The sequence below is a fragment of the Eriocheir sinensis genome, chromosome 5 (genome assembly GCF_024679095.1).
Source record: "Eriocheir sinensis breed Jianghai 21 chromosome 5, ASM2467909v1, whole genome shotgun sequence".
NCBI lineage: Eukaryota > Metazoa > Arthropoda > Malacostraca > Decapoda > Varunidae > Eriocheir > Eriocheir sinensis.
The window spans coordinates 5289995-5313481 of record NC_066513.1 but is presented as its reverse complement, the minus strand read 5'-3'; the positions used below and the strand labels follow the sequence as shown (position 1 = coordinate 5313481).

Here is a 23487-nt window from a genome sequence, read left to right as displayed (position 1 = left end):
TATAATTATCATTACCCAACTTGGCCATCATGAATCGTCCTCGCATGGACCACATATTTTTCCAGGGCATCCCAGGCCTCCACCACTCTTTGTGGAAAGCTATGCATGTCTCTTCCACAGGCTTCCTCTTTCATATTCCTTCCATGACTCATGACATGTGTAAGTGTGTGTGCGTGCGTGTGTGTGCGTGGGTCTGTCAAGAAGTTCTGTCATCACATTACTTCCTTTGTCCCTAGGCACCAACTGAGGGTGAAAATGACCAGAGACCGCATCGTAAATGGTAAGTACTTTGAATTAGTTTTGACAGGGTGTACGTTGTGAATATTTATCAATGCCTCTTAAGGGCATATTGTAATTGGGGTAATATTCACGAGAGGGTAGCCTCCTCTGGCGAGGTTAATACTTACAACATGGATTCATTTTTAGTCCCTGAATGCAATGCAGTAACAAGTGACTTCCGGAAAGTAGAAGGGGGCCAAGGGGGGCGAAGCCTCTCTCGGACATTTTGTGTCCATACAACACACTGCCTTATTGGTTTTCCGTCGCAAATGGAAGAGGGGTTGAGGTGGGTGAAGCCCCCCATTTGGTAGGTTACGTAAAGTTAGGTTTGCTGAGTTTAAATTTATTCGGCACGCAGTGTGGGACGGGAAATACCTCCTCGCAGAAATAAGTCGCTCTGCTGTTCAATACGTATGCACACTGGGGGAATACACAGAAGGAAAAACATTAATTTGCCTGGTTTTGTTCTAGTTTGTCCACTGTCCACTTGTGATTTTTGTACAAAGCTACAAACTTTGTGGGCGTCCCCTTGGCCACTTCCACTCAGGATTGTCTTATATCAGAGACAATCCAGTGAACAGGGTCAGCTTCTGGGCAGCGTGCCACGTGCCCGTATAGCCAGAACTGGCGTTTTTTTTTTTTTTTTTTTTTTTTACGTTATTGCCTATTGCGCCGGTAGGCATCTTCCCGGTGGGGCCTGATGGTCGGCCCAAGGCTTCTTCCAGGTGGGGCCTGATGGTCGGCCCAGCCCGTTCTGGCGCAGGCGAGTGTTTATAGTGGCGCCATCTTGCATTGGCTCATGCTGCCCCCCGGAACTCGTTTTTGATTCGCTTGGACGGCTTCCTCTAGAGTCCGGGTTGATGGGTGGTCTTCAGGACAGCATGTGGGTAGTTTTAAGCCACTCGGCGGTGACTGAAAAATCCGAGTGGTAGCGTGAGGATTCGAACCCGCGTCGTCCATCACGCGGCGAATGTGGGTCCAGTACGCTATCACTTCGGCCGCCGCCTACCCAAGGCGGACTATGAAGATAATATATGTAAAAAAAGTTTCATGGAGTAGTTGCGGTTCGACACAAAGTCATTCCAGCGATATCCCATGATCCTGTGTAGACACTTATTATCAAAGGCATCAATCCGCCTCTCCAACTCTCTATTTAGAGTCCATGTCTCACAGCCATATAGTAAGACAGGGAGAACAAGGGACTTGAAGATCCGGGTCTTTGTCCTTCTCCACAGGCATCGACAACGCCATATATACGTGCTGAGCGAGTCCATATATATAACATCGTGGGCCAGGCCAATCTGCCATAAGAATTCCTGGCGAGACCCACTATTGTTATGAACTACGCCATCAAGATATGTGAAATTTTCCGAGATCTCAATGTCCTCGCCACACGCATGGACAGCCTGTACTGTTTCATCCAGCAAGCCCCCAAACACCTGTACCCTGGTCTTGACCTTGGAGACCGAAAGTCCCTTCCCTTGCAACTTGTTTCTTGTTCTTCCTAGGATGTGTAAACAAGAAAAAAGAAACTGGCTCTGTCTCTTACGCCCAGTCTTCTCCCTCCGCCTCAAAGGTTCAGGCACAATTCCACCATTATGTACTGAACTTACCTAACCCTCATTTTTGTATATTGCTGCTCATACACATTACAGTTACAAATTTACACTAATGAGTGGAAACTGCAGTGTAACAGAGTTAGGTGGGCAATATGAAATACAGTGATATCAGAGAGTGAGTTAGGTGGGTGGGATGGAGTACAGTGATACCAGACAGTGGGTTAGGTGGGCTTTAATGGAGTACAGTAATGCCAGACAGTGAGTTAGGTGGGAAGGATGGATTACAGTGATATCAGACAGTGAGTTAGGTGGGAAGGATGGAGTACAGTAATACCGTAGGAAGACACCTACCGAACGGGCGTAAGCTACTCCCGGTGAGGATATATGGGAAGGGGGTGTGCTGAACGGGCGTAATTACCCTTCCCATGTCCTCACTAACCGTTTCCATTTTATCTCATCAACACTAGAGAGTAGTTCAGCATGCTTTCTAAAGACAGATCCTCTCTCTTTTTACACCACACTACACTCACACAACATACACACCTTTTCCCAAAATTTAAAATTCAAAATGGCACATAAACGAACTGCCTCGGAGTCCCAGGCGGGGACTCCGAGGCAGTTCCATAAATTCCCCCAGGGAGGACTCCTCTTCTGGCTGCCGACTTGAGAGGTGTCCTAATAACTCCTCAAACCTCCTCCTTATCAATTTATGCAACATTCGCGGTCTTCGTTCTAATTTCCATTCTGTGGAACACCATCTCTTCTCCACTAAACCTCACCTTCTCTTCCTCACCGAAACACAGGTCTCGGCGGCTACTGACAGCAATCTCTACTCTGTTCCCTCCTACTATCTCTATCCTAAATTTCAATCCAAAGCTGGATGTTGCGCCTACGTGCGCAACGACATCACTTGCTCTCGTGCCCACGACCTTGACTCTTCTGAGTTTTCCACCATCTGGCTAAGACTTCATTGTCATTCTATTATTAAATACATCTGTGCTGTTTATCTCTCACCTAACTCTACTAACTTTGTAAAATTATTTGACTACTTGAACTCTAAAGTGGAGCACATCTTGACCCAGTCTCCCTTCGCCGAAATCTCCATCTTGGGAGATTTCAATGTTCACCACCAGCTTTGGCTTTCATCCTGACCAGCCTGGTGAACAAACCTACAACTTTGCTCTCTTCAACGACCTAGAGCAGTTGGTTCAGCACCCTACACGTATTCCCGACCGTCTTGGACACCGGCCCAACATACTAGACCTCTTCCTTACCTCTAACCCTTCTGCTTACTCTGTCAAACTGTTCTGTCCGTTGGGCTCCTCCGATCACAACCTTATTTCTGTATCTTGTCCTATTGCTCCTGTACATCCTCTGGACCCACCGAAGAGGCGATGTTTCTGGCATTTTGCTTTAGCTCGATGGGACAACCTGATGATGTACCTTTCAATTCCGTGGAATGATTACTGCTTTCAGGAGAGAGACTCTCTCTGGAATTGAGGCATACATTCCACTTTCTTTCTCTACTCCTCATGCTAAAAAGCCTTGGTTTAATCATGCTTGGTCTTGTGCTATTAAAGATAGACAGGCAGCTCACACAATGTACCACAGCTTTCGCTCTCCTGCTAACCATGGTCTTTATATTTTGCCCGGAACCGTACCAAATCTATTCTTCAGCTTACTAAAAGCGGTTTCAGAAATAGGAAGTGACAAAACCTTCTTTTTTTTCTAATTATTCCCGTGACTTCTGGCACCTAGCCAAAAATATATCCTCCAATCTCACTTCTTCTTCATTCTCTCCTCTCCTTAACCCTGACGGCAACACCGCCGTCTCATCTATCTCTAAGGCTGAACTCTTCGCTCAAACTTTCGGTGCCTGGACGATTCTGGGCATATTCCTCCTACCCTGGTCTCCTAGTCCTAGTCTGACTCCTTTATGCCTCTTATTAAGATTCTTCAAAATGATGTTTAATGTGCCCTCTCTGGCGTCAACTCTCTGTAGGCTTATGGACCTGATGGAGTGCCTCCTGTTGTCCTTAAAATTTGTGCTTCCGTGCTGACACCCAACCTGGTCAAACTCTTTCGTCTTTGCCTATGAACATCTACCTCTCCTTCCTGCTGGAAGTACGCCTTCGTACAGCCTGTGCCTAAGAAGGGTGACCGTTCCAATCCCTCAAACTACCGCCCTATAGCTTTACTTTCCGGTCTATGTAAATCTTTTGAATCAATCCTTAACCGGAAGATTCAATAGCACCTTTTCACTTCTAAGCTTGTATCTGATCGCCAGTATGGGTTCCGCAAGGCGTTCTACTGGCGATCTTCTTCTCTCTTAACTGACTCTTGATCATCCTCTCTTAGCCGTTTCGGTGAAACTTTCTCTGTTGCGCTAGACATATCGAAAGCCTTCGATAAAGTCTGGCACAAGTCTTTGCTTTCTAAACTGCCCTCTTTCGGATTCTATCCCTCTCTCTGTTCCTTTATCTCCAGTTTCCTTTCCGGCCTTTCTATCTCTGGGGTGGTAGACGGTCACTGTTCTTCCCCTAAACCTATTAACAGTGGTGTTCCACAGGGCTCTGTCCTATCACCCACTCTCTCCCTGTTATTCATCATTGATCTTCTTTCCATAACAAACTGTCCTGTTCACTCATACGCCGACGATTCCACTCTGTATTATTCAACTTCTTTCAATAGAAGACCATCTCAACAGGAAGTACATGACTCCAGACTGGAGGCTGCAGAACGCTTATCCTCAGACCTTGCCATCATTTCCGATTGGGGTAGAAGGAATCTTGTGTCCTCCAATGCCTCAAAAATTCAATTTCTCCACCTATCAACTCGACACAATCTTCCAAACACCTATCCCCTAATTCTTCGACAACACTCAGCTGTCACCGTCTTCAACACTAAATATCCTCGGTCTATCAATAACTCAATATCTTAACTGGAAACATCACATCTCCTCTCTCACTAAATCAGTTTCCTCGAGGTTGGGCGTTCTGTATCGTCTCCGCCAGTTCTTCTCCCCCGCACAGTTGCTATCCATATACAGGGGCCTTGTCCGCCCTCGTATGGAGTATGCATCTCACGTGTGGGGGGGCTCCACTCACACAGCTCTTTTGCACAGAGTGGAGTCTAAGGTTCTTCGTCTCATCAGCTCTCCTACTCTTACCGATAGTCTTCTGCCTCTTAAACTCCGTCACGATGTTGTCTTTCTTTTTGTTTTCTATCGATATTTTCACGCTGACTCCTCTTCTGAAATTGGTAACTGCATGCCTCCCCCCCACCCGCGGCCTCGCCTCACACGACTTTCTAATCAAGCTCATCCCTATACTGTCCAAACCCCTTATGCAAGAGTTAACCAGTATCTTCACTCTTTCATTTCTCACGCTGGTAAACTCTGGAACAATCTTCCTTCATTTGTATTTCCTCCTGCCTACGACTTGAACTCTTTCAAGAGGAGGGTATCTGGACACCTCTCCTCCTGAAATTGACCTCTCTGGCCACTCTTCTGTTCTCTATTCAGGAACAGTTAGTAGCGTTTTTTTTTCATTATTTTTTTACACGCCCTTGAACTGTCTCCTTTTCTGTAAAAAAAAAAAAAAAACGGACAGTGAGTTAGGTGGGCAGAATGGAGAACAGTAAGACCAGACAGTGAGTTAGATGGGCAGAATGGAGTACCGTAACGCCAGACAGTGAGTTAAGTGGGCAGAATGGAGTACAGTAAAATCTGAGAAAGTTAATGTAGGTGGACAGAGTGGAGTAGAGTAATACGAGACAGTGAGTTAAGTGGGCAGAATTGAGTACAGTAAAATCTGAGAGAGTTAGGGGGGCTAAATGAAGTACAGTAATATCAGACAATGAGTTGGATGGGAAGGATGAAATATAATAATGTATAATAGGTTTAGGTGGGCAGAATGTAATGTACTATAAAAAAAAGTCGGTTCACCCGAGTCTGAGGCGTGTATCATCGCGCAACGGCAACCTGCAGCCACACTGCGTATTCGATTTCGTGGATACCTAAGTCTATATATATACCAAGTCAAGTCACTCTGCTTCAAACTGCGACCGATACGCGCAGGAGGCGGTTTTGGGGCGGAGCAGCGGGATGACGTCACTTGAAGCTAAAACAAAAAAAAACCCCGCCAGCTCAGGGGTGATTAAAGTTGGGGACGTATGTGCACTCTGGATGTGCATTCTCGACTTCTTTCACAGCGCGTTCAGGCAAACCACTGACGAAAAAAAAAAAAAAGTATTTTTATTGTGCTATTGCGTGACTGTAATTCCAATGCCTACAACTGGCGGTGTGGGGTGTGAGGGAGGGCATGTTGGAATGATTGATTTAAATTAGTCCGCCTTTCTTCGTTTTCTCTAAATCCCTGTTTCTACATTCTCTAGTTTGGTTCCGAGCAGTGTCACGCATAAACCACGCCTCTGCCTTGTCTCCTCCCACAAACCTGCGTATGACTTGACTTGGTGTATACTGAGTTAGGTGCATACTGTATGCTAGCCTACGCATAGTAAACAGTCGTCAGTGTCAATAATATAATGGCAGCAATAACAAATACCGTCAATTATAGTCGATTTTGATTTTTGATTTAGAAAAATATTAGTAATGTCGAATTTAGCCGTTTTTTTAATATAAAGCCTGTTTTTCTCTCGGTGGTGGACAGCGCCAAGGCTGTTTAATAATCATAATCAGGGATCCTGTAAAATACCAAAACAGCTATTTGTGACATTACTACTATTTATTACTCATAATCGAATATTATTGACGGTATTTGTTATTGCTGCCTGCATATTATTGACACTGACGAATGTTTACTATACGTAGGCTAGGATACAGAATCCAAGAAATCGGACACACCGTGTGGCTGCAGGTTGGCGTTGCGCGATAATGTACACTTCAGTCTCGGATGAACCGACTATAACATCATGCAATACGTTGGGTAGGTAGGACAGAATACATCAATTTCAGACAGAGTTGGGTGGTTAGAATGGACGGAATACACCAACTTGTGGATAACGTTGGGAAAGACCTTTTACATGCAGTAAACTAACTGAAACCGATGATGATGTTTATATATCTTAGGGTAAGGTGGGGTAAGATGCCCCTCTGGGGTGAAAGGCCCCCCCTTGGTTTTGTCTTTCTTTCTTTTCTCAACCAGTCACATTATCAAGTAGGCAACGCCAACTCTCTGTGCTCACAGGAACTACTGGAGTAAACAATGGGCAGTTGCTCTGGCCAAAAGGGGACAGTCCTTCTTTTTGACTAATTTCTTGTAAGTTTTCAGTGATTTTAATGATAAGTAATTAGCGACAATGAACTGTAGAGTTAGCCTGATAGCTATGGATACTTGCTCTAAGATGTCTAGATCATATTGCATGTGATTATACTCTGCCTACTTACTTGAAGGAAAGATGGTGACATTTTGTGTATATATGAGTTGCCCCCTGTGCCTTTGGGGTAAGATGCCCACAGGCAGGCCTTTTACCCCACATGTGGGGTTATCTTGTGTAATTATCTCAGAGCTCTCATTTATTATCAGCAACTCATCCATTAACAGCAGCAAAGAAAAAAAACTCCATCTCCAGCTTCGTCTGATGAGAATGAACGGCCTTGTTTGGTGTGTGGGGAACCATTTGCTAATAGCAGATCTTCAGAAAAATGGGTCCAATGTTTGGGTTGTAGAAATTGTTCACATGCAGAATGCACAACTGGAGTAGGCCTAGATCTGTATGTAAGTCTAAACTACGAGTCTGATTAGGCATTACAGTAATGCTATAAATAAAGAAAAATAACAATACTGTTATGACTAATCAGACTCGCAGTTTTGACATACATACAGATCTAGGTCTTCTCCAGTTGTGCATTCTGCATGTTTAAGTTTTTGAAAGGCATCCATAAGTGAACACTTTTGAGTTTGAGACTATAAGGAAGTTGGTGTTTTTAACTGTTTCAGATATCAATATTCAACAGAAAGGACATATTTTATCAAATTAATTGAATATTTAGTTCCATATATTTTTCATGAAAGTAGATGTTCCTTTTGTTACAAAAATTCAGAAGAAAGGGAAGCTAGTCTAATATTACTAGTCTAAAAGAAGGGGATACCTTTTAGAAAATTAATTAATTGTTTAGTTTTACATTCTGTTCATTAGGAGACACAAATTTGACTGTGTTCCTGTATTTCACATCAAGAGAGATTTTTAGGGTATTGTTTTCAAAAGGGAATACATTTTATATTTTTATAATGTGAAAAAAATATTTTCCTTATGTTTCTGTGAGTTTTATTACTGTAAGCCAGAGTGGGGTAAAAGGCCTACCCAGTGGGCTTCTTACCCCACATGCGGGGTAAGAAGCCCCCTTTATTATTTTTAAAAAATTGTCATTATAATAAAGTCAAAATCATAATGAGTGGATATAATATATACCATAGATAGGCCTTAGCCTAAGATTTCAACATAACTTTTTTTCAAAATTCTATTGCAAAAAATGTGGCTACAACAGGCAATCTCCCTTAAGGGGGCAACTTACCCCACCATACCCTACCATTCATTGCTGATATGCCTCACTCCCTCTTCCAATACCCCACATCTTTTTCCCACCAGACTACCCACTCCCTACATTACGCGGCGATCCCTACTTCCTCCCTTTGGAGCACCACAACAAAGGGGAGGGAGACTCACCGACATTGGGATGGAACAACTCCTGCCCATCCCATGTCAGCCAAGACCCTGCCAAGGAAGACATCTATGCTAACGCAACGCTGCTAGTTTCCCAAAAAGACCTGGAGGCGTATCTCCTGAGGGCCGTGTTGTCCGCAGAAACCAAAGAGGAGTTTGCCGTGAGTATTGACGGTAGTGGTGGTGATGGTGATGGTAGTGGTGGTGGTGGAGATATTGATGGTGGTAATGAAGATGGTGTTGGTGGTGTCTGCAGAGATCAAGGAAGCATTTGCAGTGAGTGGTGGTGGTGGTGTCTGCAGAGTTCAAGGAGGTTAGACTTACTCCAGGACTGTGATCACTCTTGCCCAGCGGAGGGGTGTATATCAAGTTGTCAACTTCATTTTCTTGTCTGGTAAATATAAGGTCTAGCAAAGAAGATTCATCCAACTGAATAGTTTTCTACACTCAGAACATCTAGAATGTCCTAATTAATAATCGCGTTAAATTTTCCTGTTAGTATAATCCATTCAGACTTATCTTCCATTTGCTGTAGCAGAGTTCTTGAACACTGCATTATACTATCTAGCAAGTTTTGGTATTCCTCTATGCCCCGTGTATTTGTTTTGGGAGGCATGTACAGAGTTGCCACAATTACATCTCATTCTAAAGTTACTATTTTTACTGTTATTAATTCCACTTGAGAAGTAGATTCAACTTCATCTCTTTAACCTTTAGTTCTTTCTTTGTTGAAATCATAACGCAGCCTCCATTCCTCAATTTCCTGTCGTTTCTCTAGATGTTGTAATCCTTGATGTTCAGGGAGTCATTTGTAATAATTAAGCTTAGTTAATATTCTGTCAGGCAGATTACTTGTGGCTGCTTATCTTGTATCATATCTTTAAACTTTAATAATTTAGAAATGATCATCTTCTTTTGATTATGCCATTCTCGAAACATTTTTTTTTTTTTTTAATTTAACCTTAGCTTCCTTATTGCTCTTGATACGACTTGGTACTTGTTCTTGTTCAGGCACCATTTTGTGTGTGTGTGTGTGGGGGGGGGGGGGGGGGGTTATATGGGTGTGTGTGTGTGTGCAAGAGAGGGAGATATAATGCCTGTGTTGTGTTGCAAGATGCCTTTCTAACCCCAACAGAAAGTTCCCATCCTACTCTCAAGCAACACATCAGCAAGCAGCCTGCCAGAAAACCGCACCAAGAACAGATACCGGATGAACGTGACCTGTGAGTTGACTATATCGTACTTGCCGATGCCCTGCAATCATCATCATCATCCCTAACCAGTCCATCGTTTAACAATGATATTTTCCCATGTTTTCCAGTTTTCAGTACAGGTTGAGAAGCCTTTATTCGAAATTCCAAAATCAGAAAACTCTAAAATCTGAAAGTTTTTTTTCAATGGTGATATGCGGTTTTTTTTTTTTTTTTTTTGTGTGTGTGTGCTTTATTTTCCGCTACCTCACGGGTTGGGACATGGGGAATATGGAGGCCGTCAGGGTCAAGCGCATACGTCCTTTGCCGGGTGACGGCTCATGAAGGTGGGAGGGGGGGGGGGGGATGCCGATATACCGACTCTAACGTCAGCCTAGCCGACCAAGTCGGTCTTTCGAGGAGGACTGGCGAGTATCTTTGTATAAGTCGAAGATGTGAGCGTGGGTTCCCATTGTTCGCCGCGAGACGAGAGTGCTTAAAGAGGTAAATAATGGGAACAGAGTTTCAGTTATGGTTACCACCTTGAGCTAAACAAAAATAAGGAACGCAACATCTCATTCTCCAATACAGCACGAATTAATATTTTAAGGAACGGGTGGCAACCCTAGTTTTTTTTCTAGCCTTCCATGACTAACAGCCGCTGTCTGCTGCTGGGCCCGAATTCACAAACAGAATCAATAACTACGAACTAACATAACTACGCACTATTGATTTAGCTACCGACGTTAGCGTCAGATTCACGAAGCAAACCTTAGATTGTAGTTAGAGGCGCGCTAAGTCAGCGAGGCCGCTGATTGGTTGATGACGTCATTGGCCTTGCAGCGAATCGCAAGCACGTTTACAGAACCGTCAGCCAATCCTAGGGAGCCCCCTCCAGCTGCTGGTTCAAGAAACCCATTCTCTTTTCCCATTTTTCTTCCTTTCAAGGTAAACTGTACTAAATCGTAATCTACGAATTCAATTATTTCGTTGTTTGCTGCACATTTACGTCAAAGTAGCTCTGCTGTTCGATGTCTTGTTACCTACGAACATGCTTAAGATGAAGAAAAAGAAGATACGGAGGAGATTGAGGCAGGAAGAAAGCAAATAGAAATATGGGACAGATATCGAGGCAGACAGAACGAAGGACGGAAGGAAGGAATAGGGAAAATTAAGACTGTCTTGCCATATCTGCGGCCCAACTCATGGGATAGCTGTCACCCGACAAAGGTCCAAGGTCCCTCCACGGATGGGGGCGGTGTCACGGACATAATTGAGCCTCGGGCAAAATTAAGCCCGGACATCCACATGCCTCTGTTATCTTAGCTCAAGCTCGTGTATGTGGGGTTCTTTTCGACTGATATGGCGTCTAGAACTAGCATGATCATCATTCTTTATTATGATGACAAAGACCATGTCAAAATTTGCCTCATTAAAGAAGAAAGTACATAAAGTTCGGCAGCTTTTCCTCGTCGCCAAGCCATCCTCCAGAGCAGCACTCCGACACCCATGATCGCACATTCATTTTTCTCAGAAAATAGGATACCAATCACATATGCATCAATATATTTCCACAGGTGAAGACTTAGGGCATGTTCACACCAAGTTGCGACACCTGAGATTCATCAATAATGACAGGGGAAGGAAAAATATAGGCCCCTGTCATCGACAAAATTGAGCCTCGGGCAGAATTGAGTCTGGGCATCTATATGCCTCGGATTTCTTCGCTATTATATATTGTAAGATCGTTCTGTTGACATGTATGGGTAAATTAACGCTTTCTGTATCTACATATAGAAGGAAAAGGCAAAATTCTCCCTAGTAAATCAGAAATTACATAAAGTTCGGCAACTTTTCCTCGTCGCCAAGCCATCCTCCACAGCAGGCAGAGGAGGGAGGTCTGGCAATCCCCCGGCCGGGTGTTGCCATACCGCCCACACTTATCATATACCTCATCATTTTATAAAGAAATGGGCCTCCTCTACTCGCAAAGTTATATTTCAAGTTGAAAAACGCGATTTATAAGCATTTATACGTAAATCTGATAATATTGTTATCGTTACCGTCAGCTCCGAGGCAGTAGTTATTTAACAACAAATTTAACGTCACACAGAGCGCGGTAAACGTTTGTAGATCCGCGCGGTAACCCGTGACGTCATCGATTAGTTGGTAGTTAGCTTTGTGAATCTCGATGTTCTCAAAACTACGCACTAAGGGCCCAAAACTACGAACTAAGCCTTTGAGGATCCGGGCCCTGGTGCAGGGAGGAGGAAGGGGGGGACGTTACGACGCGTATTATACACGTATTTCAAGATAAATAACCCTTGACAAACATAATTTTATAGACTGGTTTTGTGGTTAACCAAAAAATGCGCTCACTACATTTTTTAAATACTGAATATTATCTACTGAACTATTAAGGCAGCCAAATACTGCAGGAATAGCGTATATAAAATTAGGTTTGGAAATGCGTAACCCATTACACGATGGTCGGTGTAGCGATAAATACTTCTGTGCAAAAATAAGTCGCTCTGCTGTTCAATACCCATGAACACTGGGGGGATTATACAGCAGGAAAAACAGCGGTGAGTGAAATATAGAAACAATAAGCAAGTTGAGTCTTTTTGCGAGCTATTGTGCGACTGTGGCGGCGGGCAATGACGGTTGCACAACAAGCAATTGAAAAGTCAATCATATAGTGATTTCCTGAGAAATATACTATCTCCATAATAAACAGCATCATATTTTGTCCAACAAGTGTTAATAGCACAAAAGCTGTGCTAGATCGGGGTCGCATGACCCTCCAACACCACCCCAACAATTTACATTAGGGACCTCTTCTACGATAAAGGCACCTTGTTTGCCAAGGATGGCGTGCACCTGTCACTCCAGGGGATGGAGGTTCTTGCAGACTCCCTCGAGCGATCACTTAGCACCCTACAGGATTTTTTAGAGTAGGCGAGGAGGGAGGGCCTGTCATCAGTGACTTTGCATCGCAGACTGGGACTAGGGGGCGCAGGAGTGATCAAAAGGATATAAGAAAGGATGGGCTACGGCTTATTACACCAACAGTAGGACTCTCAGGAACAATATAAATCTACTGAGGGGGAAAGCATGTGTCGAGAAATTTGACATTATAGCGGAAACGTGGGTGGATACTGCAAACAAAAACTTCATGTCGGGGTATGAAATAGATGGTTATCAGATGTTTCACAAAGATAGAAAGGGAAGAAGGGGAGGGGGGGGGGGGTGGCACTTTATGTTAAAGACACATAAATGTTCTGCTAACAACTCTGTTCAAACAAATGGCGACTCAGAATCAGTCTGGGTGGGCGTCCACAAAGGGAAAGACAAACTAATTCTAGGGGTTCTTTACAGGCCACCCAACCTTAACAGGCAGGACACTGATATATTACTGCTAGAGGTAGACAGGGCGAGTAGGAGCAAAAATGTCTGCATAATGGGGGATTTTAACTATAGGAATATAGACTGGGAAGGCGTGGTGGGTGATCCAGAATCTGAGGATTTTCTGAAAGTAATACAAGATAATTTTCTCAAGCAGACAGTAACTGAGCCCACCAGGGGTAACAGCATTCTAGACTTGGTCTTAACTAACACCGAGAATATGATCAGCGAGCTAGATGTTGGGGGAGAATTAGGTGGCAGTGATCACAAGGAAATTAGGTTTAAAATAGACTGGGCGGTGACCCATGAACTCAACCCTGTGTTGGTGCCTGACTTTAGAAGAGCTGATTATGAGGGGCTCAGAAGACACCTTGAAGAGGTAAATTGGGGAACCCTAGGGCTGGATGAGGGCCAGATCTCAGGGCTGGAACCGGAAAGACAGGGGAACCATGTAGAAATGACCTACAATGCTTTAGTTAGAGTAACTGCAGAGGGTCAGAGACAGCATATCCCTTACCAAGCACGTAGGAAGGAAAATAACGATCCCAAATGGATGACCCGCAGACTCAAGCATGAAATTGGCTTGAAGAGAGAAAATTATATGAAAATAAAGAACGGAGAAATCCACCTCAGGGGTAGGTATGTTGAGCTAGCCAGGTCGGAGAAGAAGAACACCCGCCTAGCAAAAAGAAATTATGAGATTAGGGTAGCCAACGAGGCCAAGAGCGATCCCAGTGGCTTCTTCAAATTAAACAGAACGAAAACAAGGGACAGAATTGGACCATTGAAAACAAACACGGGTGAGCTCGTTGAGAATGGAGAAGATATGAGTCAAATGATGAATGACTATTTCCTCTCAGTTTTCACGCAGGAAAATCTAACAACCATTCCGGAGAGAGTTCAGGTATATGAGGGCGAAGAGAACGACGAGTTAAGGGATGTGATCATCACTAGGCAAGTAGTCCAGGATGAGATTGGTAGGTTGAAGAAAAACAAATCGCCGGGCCCAGACGAAGTATTCCCAAGGGTTCTGGAAGAGTGCAAGGAGGTCCTTAGTGGCCCTCTTACCGATTTCTTTAAGATGTTGGTAAATTCTGGGTATGTGCCCAATCAATGGAAAGTAGCTAATATGACGCCGATTTTCAAAAAGGGAGTCAATTCAGCCACCTCAAATTATCGCCCAATTAGCTTAACATCAGTTGTAGGAAAGATGTTGGAGTCAATTATAGCCGGGAGCTTTCGGGACCATCTAGAAAAGCATAATTTAATTCATGATTCAGAGCATGGGTTCACAAAGGGTAGGTCTTGCCTTACTAACTTGTTGTCCTTCTACACTAAAGTAATCGAGGCGGTTGACCGAGATGAAAACTATGACATATTATATCTAGATTTCAGTAAGGCGTTCGACAAAGTCCCTCATCACCGGCTATTACTAAAATTAGAGGCTCACGGCGTAGATGGGAAAGCTTTGAACTGGATCAGGGCGTGGCTTAGTGGTAGGAAGCATAGAGTGCAAATCAATGGTAACAAATCTGAATGGGGCAGTGTTACAAGTGGAGTCCCTCAAGGGTCGGTGCTGGGTTCTCTGCTTTTTATTATTTACATCAATGATTTGGATACAGGAATTAGTAGTGATGTCAGTAAGTTCGCAGATGATACCAAGATCGGTAGAGTAATCCAATCAGACAGGGACGCTAGCGTTCTCCAGGACGAGCTTGACAGACTATATGATTGGGCGGGGAAGTGGCAGATGGAATTCAATGTCGGGAAGTGTAGCATTTTGAGTGTAGGTAGGAATAACCCCTCACACAATTACTCCTTAAATGACACTCCTCTAAGCAGGTCTGGGCGTGAGAGAGACTAGAAGTCCTAGTGAGCACTGACCTCCGTCCTAGGGCTCAATGCATTCAGGCTAAAAATCGGGCCAACAGAGTACTGGGTTTCATCTCAAGGAGCGCAAGCAATAGAGCGCTGAAGTCATCCTCAAACTTTACTTAGCACTAGTTAGACCTCATCTCGATTATGCAGTTCAGTTCTGGTCCCCCTACTATAGAATTGATATAAAGATGTTTAGAATCTGTAAAGAGGAGGATGACAAAGATGATTCAGGGGGTGAGAAACTTGCCTTATGAAGACAGGCTGAAGCATTTAAATCTACACTCTCTAGAAAGGCGAAGGTTGCGAGGAGACTTGATCGAAGTCTATAAATGGATGAAGGGCTTTAATAAAGGGGATTTCAACAAGATTTTGAGAGTAAAAGAGCCAGGTAGGACGCGTGGGAGTGGTTTTAAGTTAGACAAATTCAGATTCAACAAAGACATAGGCAAGAATTGGTTCACCAACAGAGTGGTGGACGAATGGAACAGGCTTGGGAGCCATGTTGTGGGTGTCAATACCATAGATACATTCAAGAAGAGGTTAGATAAAGCCATGGATGGTGAGGTAAGGTGGGGTTGAGTGTACAGGAGCTGCCTTGTATAGGCCAACCGGCCTCCTGCAGACTCCTTACGTTATGTTAACTAGGGGTCTAAAATGGAAAATGCTGAAAAGTAAATATGGTGCCAGTATAAACACGTGCCTGCGCCACAACGGGCTGGGGCCGACCATTAGGCCCTACTATGAAGGCCTACCGGCGACACAGGCCAAGACGTAAAAAAAGAAAAAAAAACTGACTGTTTATGTCATGTTGTAGGGTTCATCAGGGCTAACAAATGTTATCATACAATGTCATGTCTGCAATGCATGGGTAAGCCAGGAAAACAACTTGAAGAGAACAACAACAACAGCAATAACAACAACAACAACAACAGCAACAAGATGGACAATCTGTTGATCGGCGTCTGCGACGCCGATAAAAATAAGCAGTCAGCATCTCGAAATTAGTAGGCTACCCTCTCGTAAATAATCTCCTATTTCAGTTTTCATCTTATTTAGATTCAAATAAAAATATTCCGACATCCGAAACAATCCGAAATCCGCAACAATTTCAGAGTCAGGAATTTTGGATAAGGGATTCTCAAACTGTATCTGATGATAATGTACACAGTCCTGTTCCATGGCATATGTTCCAACTTTTATCTCTACAAGTTTTCTGTCTTATATTAGTGTACTCAAGTCTTGGTGTGACAAAAATTATAATTTCATGTTTTCTGTCACCCTTCCTCACACCCGGGAAGCTTCAAACTCGCCCTGACTTCTACATTTTTTAGGCTGCCACGTGTTAATTAGAATGTCTAGCTGTTATCAGCTCCGTTCATGATAGGACCTACCCAAGACCACCTTTAGTTCTTTATTGTCATAAGAATATCTACAATCATTGTCTATATCCTAACTAATAGTTTGATTCATATCCCTCCATGTTATACCTGGGATTTTTTTTTTCAACACTGCTATATTAAGCTGTAACTTGACACACAAAAGTCTACAAATAATCAGCAGTAATTTGCTTTTCATTTTCATATAAACATAATTACTAATTATTGCATAAACGTTACAGTTGGCAGCAGCAGGATATTCAAATATCATTGTTATCATCAAGATGTATTTGTAAAAGAACTTACACCACCAGATGTTTTAAACTTTTCATCTCTCCCACACACCCAGATGACGAGACGCGAGTGGTACTACCCCTGTATGACAACATTCCTCACAGTGACTATATCAACGCCAACTTCATAGAGGTACGCACACCACTGATTATAACAGAGACAACACTGATAAATCCTGCACTGCTGGCAGTGACAAAATACCCTAATGATGGCACACATGACGTTGGTGAAGAGGAGAGGGGGCACCAGTGATAAAATACACTACTGAAAACACACACGACGTTGGTGAAGAGGACAAGGGTAAACAAGGGCCAAAACACACACCAGACAATGCCAACCTCAGAGATTTAAAGGGGTTTTATGCATTCATGAACCGCGTCTTAAACCACGCCGATACAGGCTTTGTATCTCAATCAACAAATCGTTTGGCAGACTTTCCGGGCATGCGGCATGAATCTGCAGACATCCTATGAGTTAATATATCAAAGCTGTTAACCAGGCCAACACAGTAGTGACTTGCTCCTGTCCATACAATCAATATCCATAAGGTAACTCTCTCTCTCTCTCTCTCTCTCTCTCTCTCTCTCTCTCTCTCTCTCTCTCTCTCTCTCTCTCTCTCTCTCTCTCAATAAAATATGCCTGTCTTGTGAAACAGATGGCTTAAGTAAAAAAATATAAATATTTTCAGGACCCAAGCAATTGTATTGGGCAACGGAAATAGCAAATCATGCCAACCGACAGGCAGTATGCAGCCTCCTTACTTACTCAGCCAGGGAACCATTAAGTGGACAGGCACAATGGTCTGTATTCTCAGTTGCTTTCAGCTCTCTCACCAATCAATTCCAAAGGCCACAAAAGAGATAAGTCAGGTTCTCACGAGTATCTTTTCATATTCATGGCCAGTGCAGAAACCTCGTCAAACTCTTACTAGGGTCTTAAAACTTCCCCTGGAAATACGAACACAACATCTACATAGCCTTACCAAATGTGAGTGTGTGAGTCCTATAATGTTTGAGAATATGAGTTTAGGATGTTTCGAATCTGGTGAAAAAATCTAAGCACACGGTTCAGGTCAGCCGCCACCTTGACCGAATGTGTGATGTTCACCCTTCTCTCACACTGCTCTCCCCTATCTCCCCCCTCAGTCCTCGCCGTACGTATGTCTTAATGCGGCGTCACACATGTTGCTCGTTTTTGTTGGCGGTTGGGCAAAATGAACAACCACCAACAAGATTTGGCGGATCGAGAAGGATGGACAACGGTTGGTTGGTTGGTTGGTTGGGAGAAATTGGGGTCAAATGACATTCGTGCTATAAGCTGTAAATGTAAATTAAAAATCAATTATCGTACATATTTACTCAAATTGTCAACTGCAAAACTCCAAAAAACGACGTACATGTGCAAGTATGTGTTTGTGATTTATTTGCCCACTGTGTAATGCTATTTATAACACTCAACTGACTGCGATGGTATGCTGGACGGAGTCTGTGCCTGGCGCGAGGTAAACAAACTGTTGAGGTGGAGAACACTGCCTGGCGTTCTGCAGTCGTAGCACATGCTTCATTATGTGCAATGCAGCAGCACAATCTTCTAAAACCTCATTATCCTTCCGGTTCATGGTAAAGTGGCTGGAGAGATGCTGGCGTGGTGTTTGTTGTTGTTGAAGCGCGGCGTCAACTCAACAGTTCAGGGTCAGTACAGTGTGATACACAACATTGTTGGTTGGCGATAATCACCAACGAAAGCGAGCAACATGTTGGGAGAAATTTGCCCTGTGTGACGCCGCTTTTACTGTGTATTTTTTTTTTTTTTTACAGCTAAGGAGACAGCTCAAGGGCGCAAAGAAAAAAAAGAAAAAAAGGCCCGCTACTCACTGCTCCCGAACAGAGGTTAAAGGAGTGTCCAAAATCAGAAGTTAATTTCGGGAGGAGAGGTGTCCTGATACCCTCCTCTTGAAAGAGTTCAAGTCGTAGGCAGGAGGAAATACAGATGAAGGAAGATTGTTCCAAAGTTTACCAGCGTGAGGGATGAAAGAGTGAAGATGCTGGTTAACTCTTGCATAAGGGGTTTGGACAGTATAGGGATGAGCATGAGTAGAAAGTCGAGTGCAGCAGGGCCGCGGGAGGGGAGGCATGCAGTTAGCAAGTTCAGAAGAGCAGTCAGCGTGGAAATATCGATGGAAGATAGAAGAGAGGCAACATTGCGGCGGAATTTAAGAGGTAGAAGACTATCAGTATGAGGAGGAGAACTGATGAGACGAAGAGCCTTATCCTCCACTCTGTCCAGAAGAGCTGTGTGAGTGGAGCCCCCCCACACATGAGATGCATACACCATAAGAGGGCGGACAAGGCCCCTGTATATGGACAGCAACTGTGCAGGGGAGAAGAACTGGCGGAGACGGTACAGAACGCCCAGCCTCGAGGAAGCTGATTTAGTAAGAGATGAGATATGAAGTTTCCAGTTAAGATTTTGAGTTAAGGATAGACCGAGGATGTTTAGTGTTGAGGAAGGTGATAGCTGGGTGTTGTCAAATAATATGGTATAGTTTTTTGGAAGATTTTGTCGAGTGTATAGGTGGAGAAACTTTGTTTTATAGGCGTTGAAGGACACCAGGTTCTTCTTGCCCCAATCGGAAATAATAGTAAGGTCTGAGGCTAAGCGTTCTGCAGCCTCCAGCCTTGAGTCGTTAAGTTCCTGAAGGGTGGGTCTTCTATTAAAAGAAGTTGAATAATGCAGAGTGGAATCATCGGCGTAGGAATGGATAGGACAGTTCGTTTTGGAAAGAAGATCATCAATGAACAACAGAAAAAGAGTGGGAGATAGGACAGAACCCTGTGGGACACCACTGTTAATAGATTTAGGGGAAGAACAGTAACCGTCTACTACGGCAGAAATAGAACGGTCAGAAAGGAAACTGGAGATAAAGGTACAAAGAGAAGGATAGAAACCGTAGGAGGGTAGTTTAGAAAGCAAAGATTTGTGCCAGACCCTATCAAAAGCTTTTGATATGTCCAGCGCAATAGCAAAAGTTTCACCGAAACGGCTAGGAGATCACCAGTAGAACGCCCCTTGCGGAACCCATACTGGCGATCAGATAGAAGGTCAGAAGTGGAAAGGTGCTTTTGAATCTTCCGGTTAAGGATTGATTCAAAAGCTTTAGATAGACAAGAAAGTAAAGCAATAGGACGGTAGTTTGAGGGATTGGAGCGGTCACCCTTCTTAGGTACAGGCTGTACGAAGGCATACTTCCAGCAAGAAGGAAAGGTAGATGTTGACAGGCAGAGGCGAAAGAGTTTGACCAGGCAGGGTGACAGCACGGAGGCACAGTTTTTAAGGACAATAGGAGGCACTCCATCAGGTCCATAAGCCTTCTGAGGATTGAGGCCAGAGAGGGCATAGAAAACATCATTTTGAAGAATCTTTATAACAGGCATAAAGGAGTCAGAGGGGGGATGAGTAGGAGGAATATGCCCAGAATCGTCCAGAGTGGAGTTTTTAGAAAAAGTTTGAGAGAAGAGTTCAGCCTTAGAGATAGATGAGACGGCAGTGTTGCCGTCAGGACTGAGAGTGGAGGAAAGATGAAGAAGTGAAGTTGGAGGAGATGTATTTGGCTAGATGCCAGAAGTCACGGGAAGAGTTAGAGAAAGCAAGGTTTTGACATTTTCTATTAATGAAAGAAATTTTGGTTAGTCGGAGAATAGATTTGGCACGATTTCGGGCAGAAATGTAAAGTTCATAATTAGCATTAGTTTGAAGGCTCTGGTACCTTTTGTGAGCTACCTCTCTATCATTGACAGCACGAGAACAAGCATGATTAAACCAAGGCGTTTTAGCGTGAGGAGTAGAGAAAGAACGAGGAATGTATGCCTCCATTCCAGAGACAATCACCTCTGTGATGCGCTGAGCACACACAGAGGGGTCTCTATCCTGGAAGCAATAATCATTCCACGGGAAATCGGAAAAGTACATCCTCAGGTCGTCCCACCGAGCTGAAGCAAAATGCCAGAAGCATCGCCTCTTCGGTGGGTCCAGAGGGTGTACAGGAGCGATAGGACAGGATGCAGAAATAAGATTGTGATTGGAGGAGCCCAACGGAGAGAACAGTTTGACAGAATAAGCAGAAGGGTTTGAGGTAAGGAAGAGGTCTAGAACTGCTCTAGGTCGTTGAGGATAGCAAAGTTGTAGGCTTGTTCACCAGGATGGTCAGTGAAAGAGGATGAAAGCCAAAGCTGGTGGTGAACATTGAAATCTCCTAGGATGGAGATTTCAGCGAAGGGAGAGTGGGTCAAGATGTGCTCCACTTTAGAATTCAAATAGTCAAAGAATTTTACAGAGTTGGTAGAGTTAGGTGAGAGATAAACAGCACAGATGTATTTAGTAATAGAATAACAATGAAGTCTTAACCAGATGGTGGAAAATTCAGAAGAGTCAAGGTCGTGGGCACGAGAGCAAGTGATGTCGTTGCGCACGTAGGCGCAACATCCAGCTTTGGATTGAAATTTAGGATAGAGATAGTAGGAGGGAACAGAGTAGAGATTGCTGTCAGTAGCCTCAGAAACCTGTGTTTCGGTAAGGAAGAGAAGGTGAGGTTTAGAGGAGGAGAGATGATGTTCCACAGAATGAAAATTAGAGCGAAGACCGCGAATGTTGCAGAAATTGAGAAGAAAGAGGTTCGAGGAGTTATCAAGACACCTCTCGGGTCGGCAGCCAGAAGGGGAGTCCTCCCTGGGGGAATTTGTGGTCCCCCCCCCAGTCGGGGACTCCGAGGCTTGGTGTATGTGCGCCATTTTGAAATTTTAATTTTGGGAAAAGGTGTACTGTATATGTTGTGTGAATGCAGTGTGGTGTGAGAGAGATGAGAGAGAGGATCTGTCTTTAGAGAGCATGCTGAACTACTCTCCGGTGTTGGTGAGACAATAGTGAAACGGTTAGTGAGGACATGGGAAGGGTCTTTGGAGGGCTTCAGCTCCCTTCTCACCTCCCATATATACCTCACCGGGAGTGGCTTGCGCCCGTTCGGTAGGTGTCTTCCTACCTACTCCAGCCACATCTTGCTGCTTCGTGTTTTAAATTACCATCCAGCGTATTTAGTGGTGGTTTATGCCTCGCCCTGATGGAAAGGGGGGGGAGGGCGTGGTGGTGGGGACGGTGGTGTGGAAGAGAGTAGAGGAAAAGCACAGTAGTCTCCCTTGCCGCCTCAAAGAAAACCTTTCGTCTTACCCACACACCTCGTTCATCACTCACACTTGAGTTACCCAGATTATTTATTCCTTAATTTTTATTTTATCTTTTATTTTTACAGCAAAGAAGACGGCTATGCATATGAATGACTGATTGATAGTTTATTGTTGCAGGTATACAACAAAGGAGAAGGGAGGAACCTACCATCCCAACCCCCAGGCAATACATAGTGTGATTGTACAACTAATGACATAATATGTATCATATGTATGATTGTATGACACATTAACACCAGTAACATCCATAATGGGTGAGAATAGCACCAACAGTAGGGTTCAGTTCAGTGAGGTATTTTCAGAATTGCTAGCCCGTGTGTTTTAGGTCGCAGAGCCCACGAAGCTTGAATTATTTTTTTTCAATTATCGAAAATTACCTGTCTTTTTAGAGGATTTTAACAATTACACTTCAGTGCAATAATTGATACTATTGTTAATAAAAATGTAGTTGATCATTCCCTTGCATTATTTATTGACAAAGAGAAAATAAATGACCGATGAAAGGTTCTCCTCTTTAAAAATCTTTCCTCCATGAAAGTCCCACGAAATCGAGTATAATTGAACTTTTTCTTAACCTCTTGACTGCGGATTTCCTACAGTCAGACATCACCAAGCCACAGGAATGGGACAAAAAGTGGCTGTTACAATTCAGTGAAGAGAAATATAAAGTCCTGCATCTTGGGAGAGGATATCCATCATACCAATACCACATGGGAAACACTCCACTATCCACCACAGAGGCAGAGAAAGACCTGGGAATATATGTTTCCAGGCTACCAGTAAAGGCTAAATCCGTGTCAATCGCAGCAGACAGGTTAAAACACTTTTGTAATACAATAATTACTGAGTACTTGGTTTGAGTGTATCAGTTTCTCCTTTGATGGAATTATATCTATATATATATATATATATATATATATATATATATATATATATATATATATATATATATATATATATATATATATATATATATATATATATATATATATACATACATACATAAGGTGCGTCCACACCAGGAATCTTTGTATGACAACAATGAATCCCAGACGTTTCCCATGTGTTTCGGTAAACCACTGGCACACATTTGAATATCCTCGGGAAATAATGTTTCCTCTCCACACGTCAGGGTTGTTTTCAGGATGTCGGTGTGTGCGGAGATTGCTACAATGGCCTCTTGTGTTTTATTTATTATTGCACTCACTGGAGAGCAAGAAAACAAGAAAACGCGTATGGGTGCGGTCGTTTATAGAAAGTTGAGCATTACAGAATGACTTACTTTTGGCGGAGCCGAGAGTTAATGGAGCAGGGTTTAATTAATTAATAATTTTCTTGGAAAGTCAACCACTGATTTTGAAGAACTATTATGAACCGTGGCTCCCAAAATACAACGAATAGATACCAGCTTCCATCAGCCTGCAGCTATAATCCAACAGGCGGAGATCCTTTTACGAGCCTTATTAACGCCTTCGAAATGTCAAAGCTGAGTTTCCATACAAACTCTCCTGGTGTGGGCGGTCCTGAGAAACAGTTAGGAAGTTTCTCATGTTTTCCATCCAGGATGGAAAACATGATAAACTTT

At 43.5% G+C, this 23487-nt stretch overlaps 1 protein-coding gene across 1 annotated transcript in view; it reads left to right on the top strand.

Annotated features, from left to right (window-relative positions):
* The window catches only part of LOC126983753 (receptor-type tyrosine-protein phosphatase F-like), a 124480-nt gene that overhangs the window by 29866 nt on the left and 71127 nt on the right, over window positions 1-23487 (top strand). The window contains exons 4-7 of the mRNA XM_050836835.1: window positions 237-280; window positions 8448-8683; window positions 9658-9745; window positions 16721-16797. Of these exons, the coding sequence (XP_050692792.1) occupies window positions 237-280; window positions 8448-8683; window positions 9658-9745; window positions 16721-16797 (445 nt within the window). The remainder of the gene's footprint in view (window positions 1-236; window positions 281-8447; window positions 8684-9657; window positions 9746-16720; window positions 16798-23487) is intronic.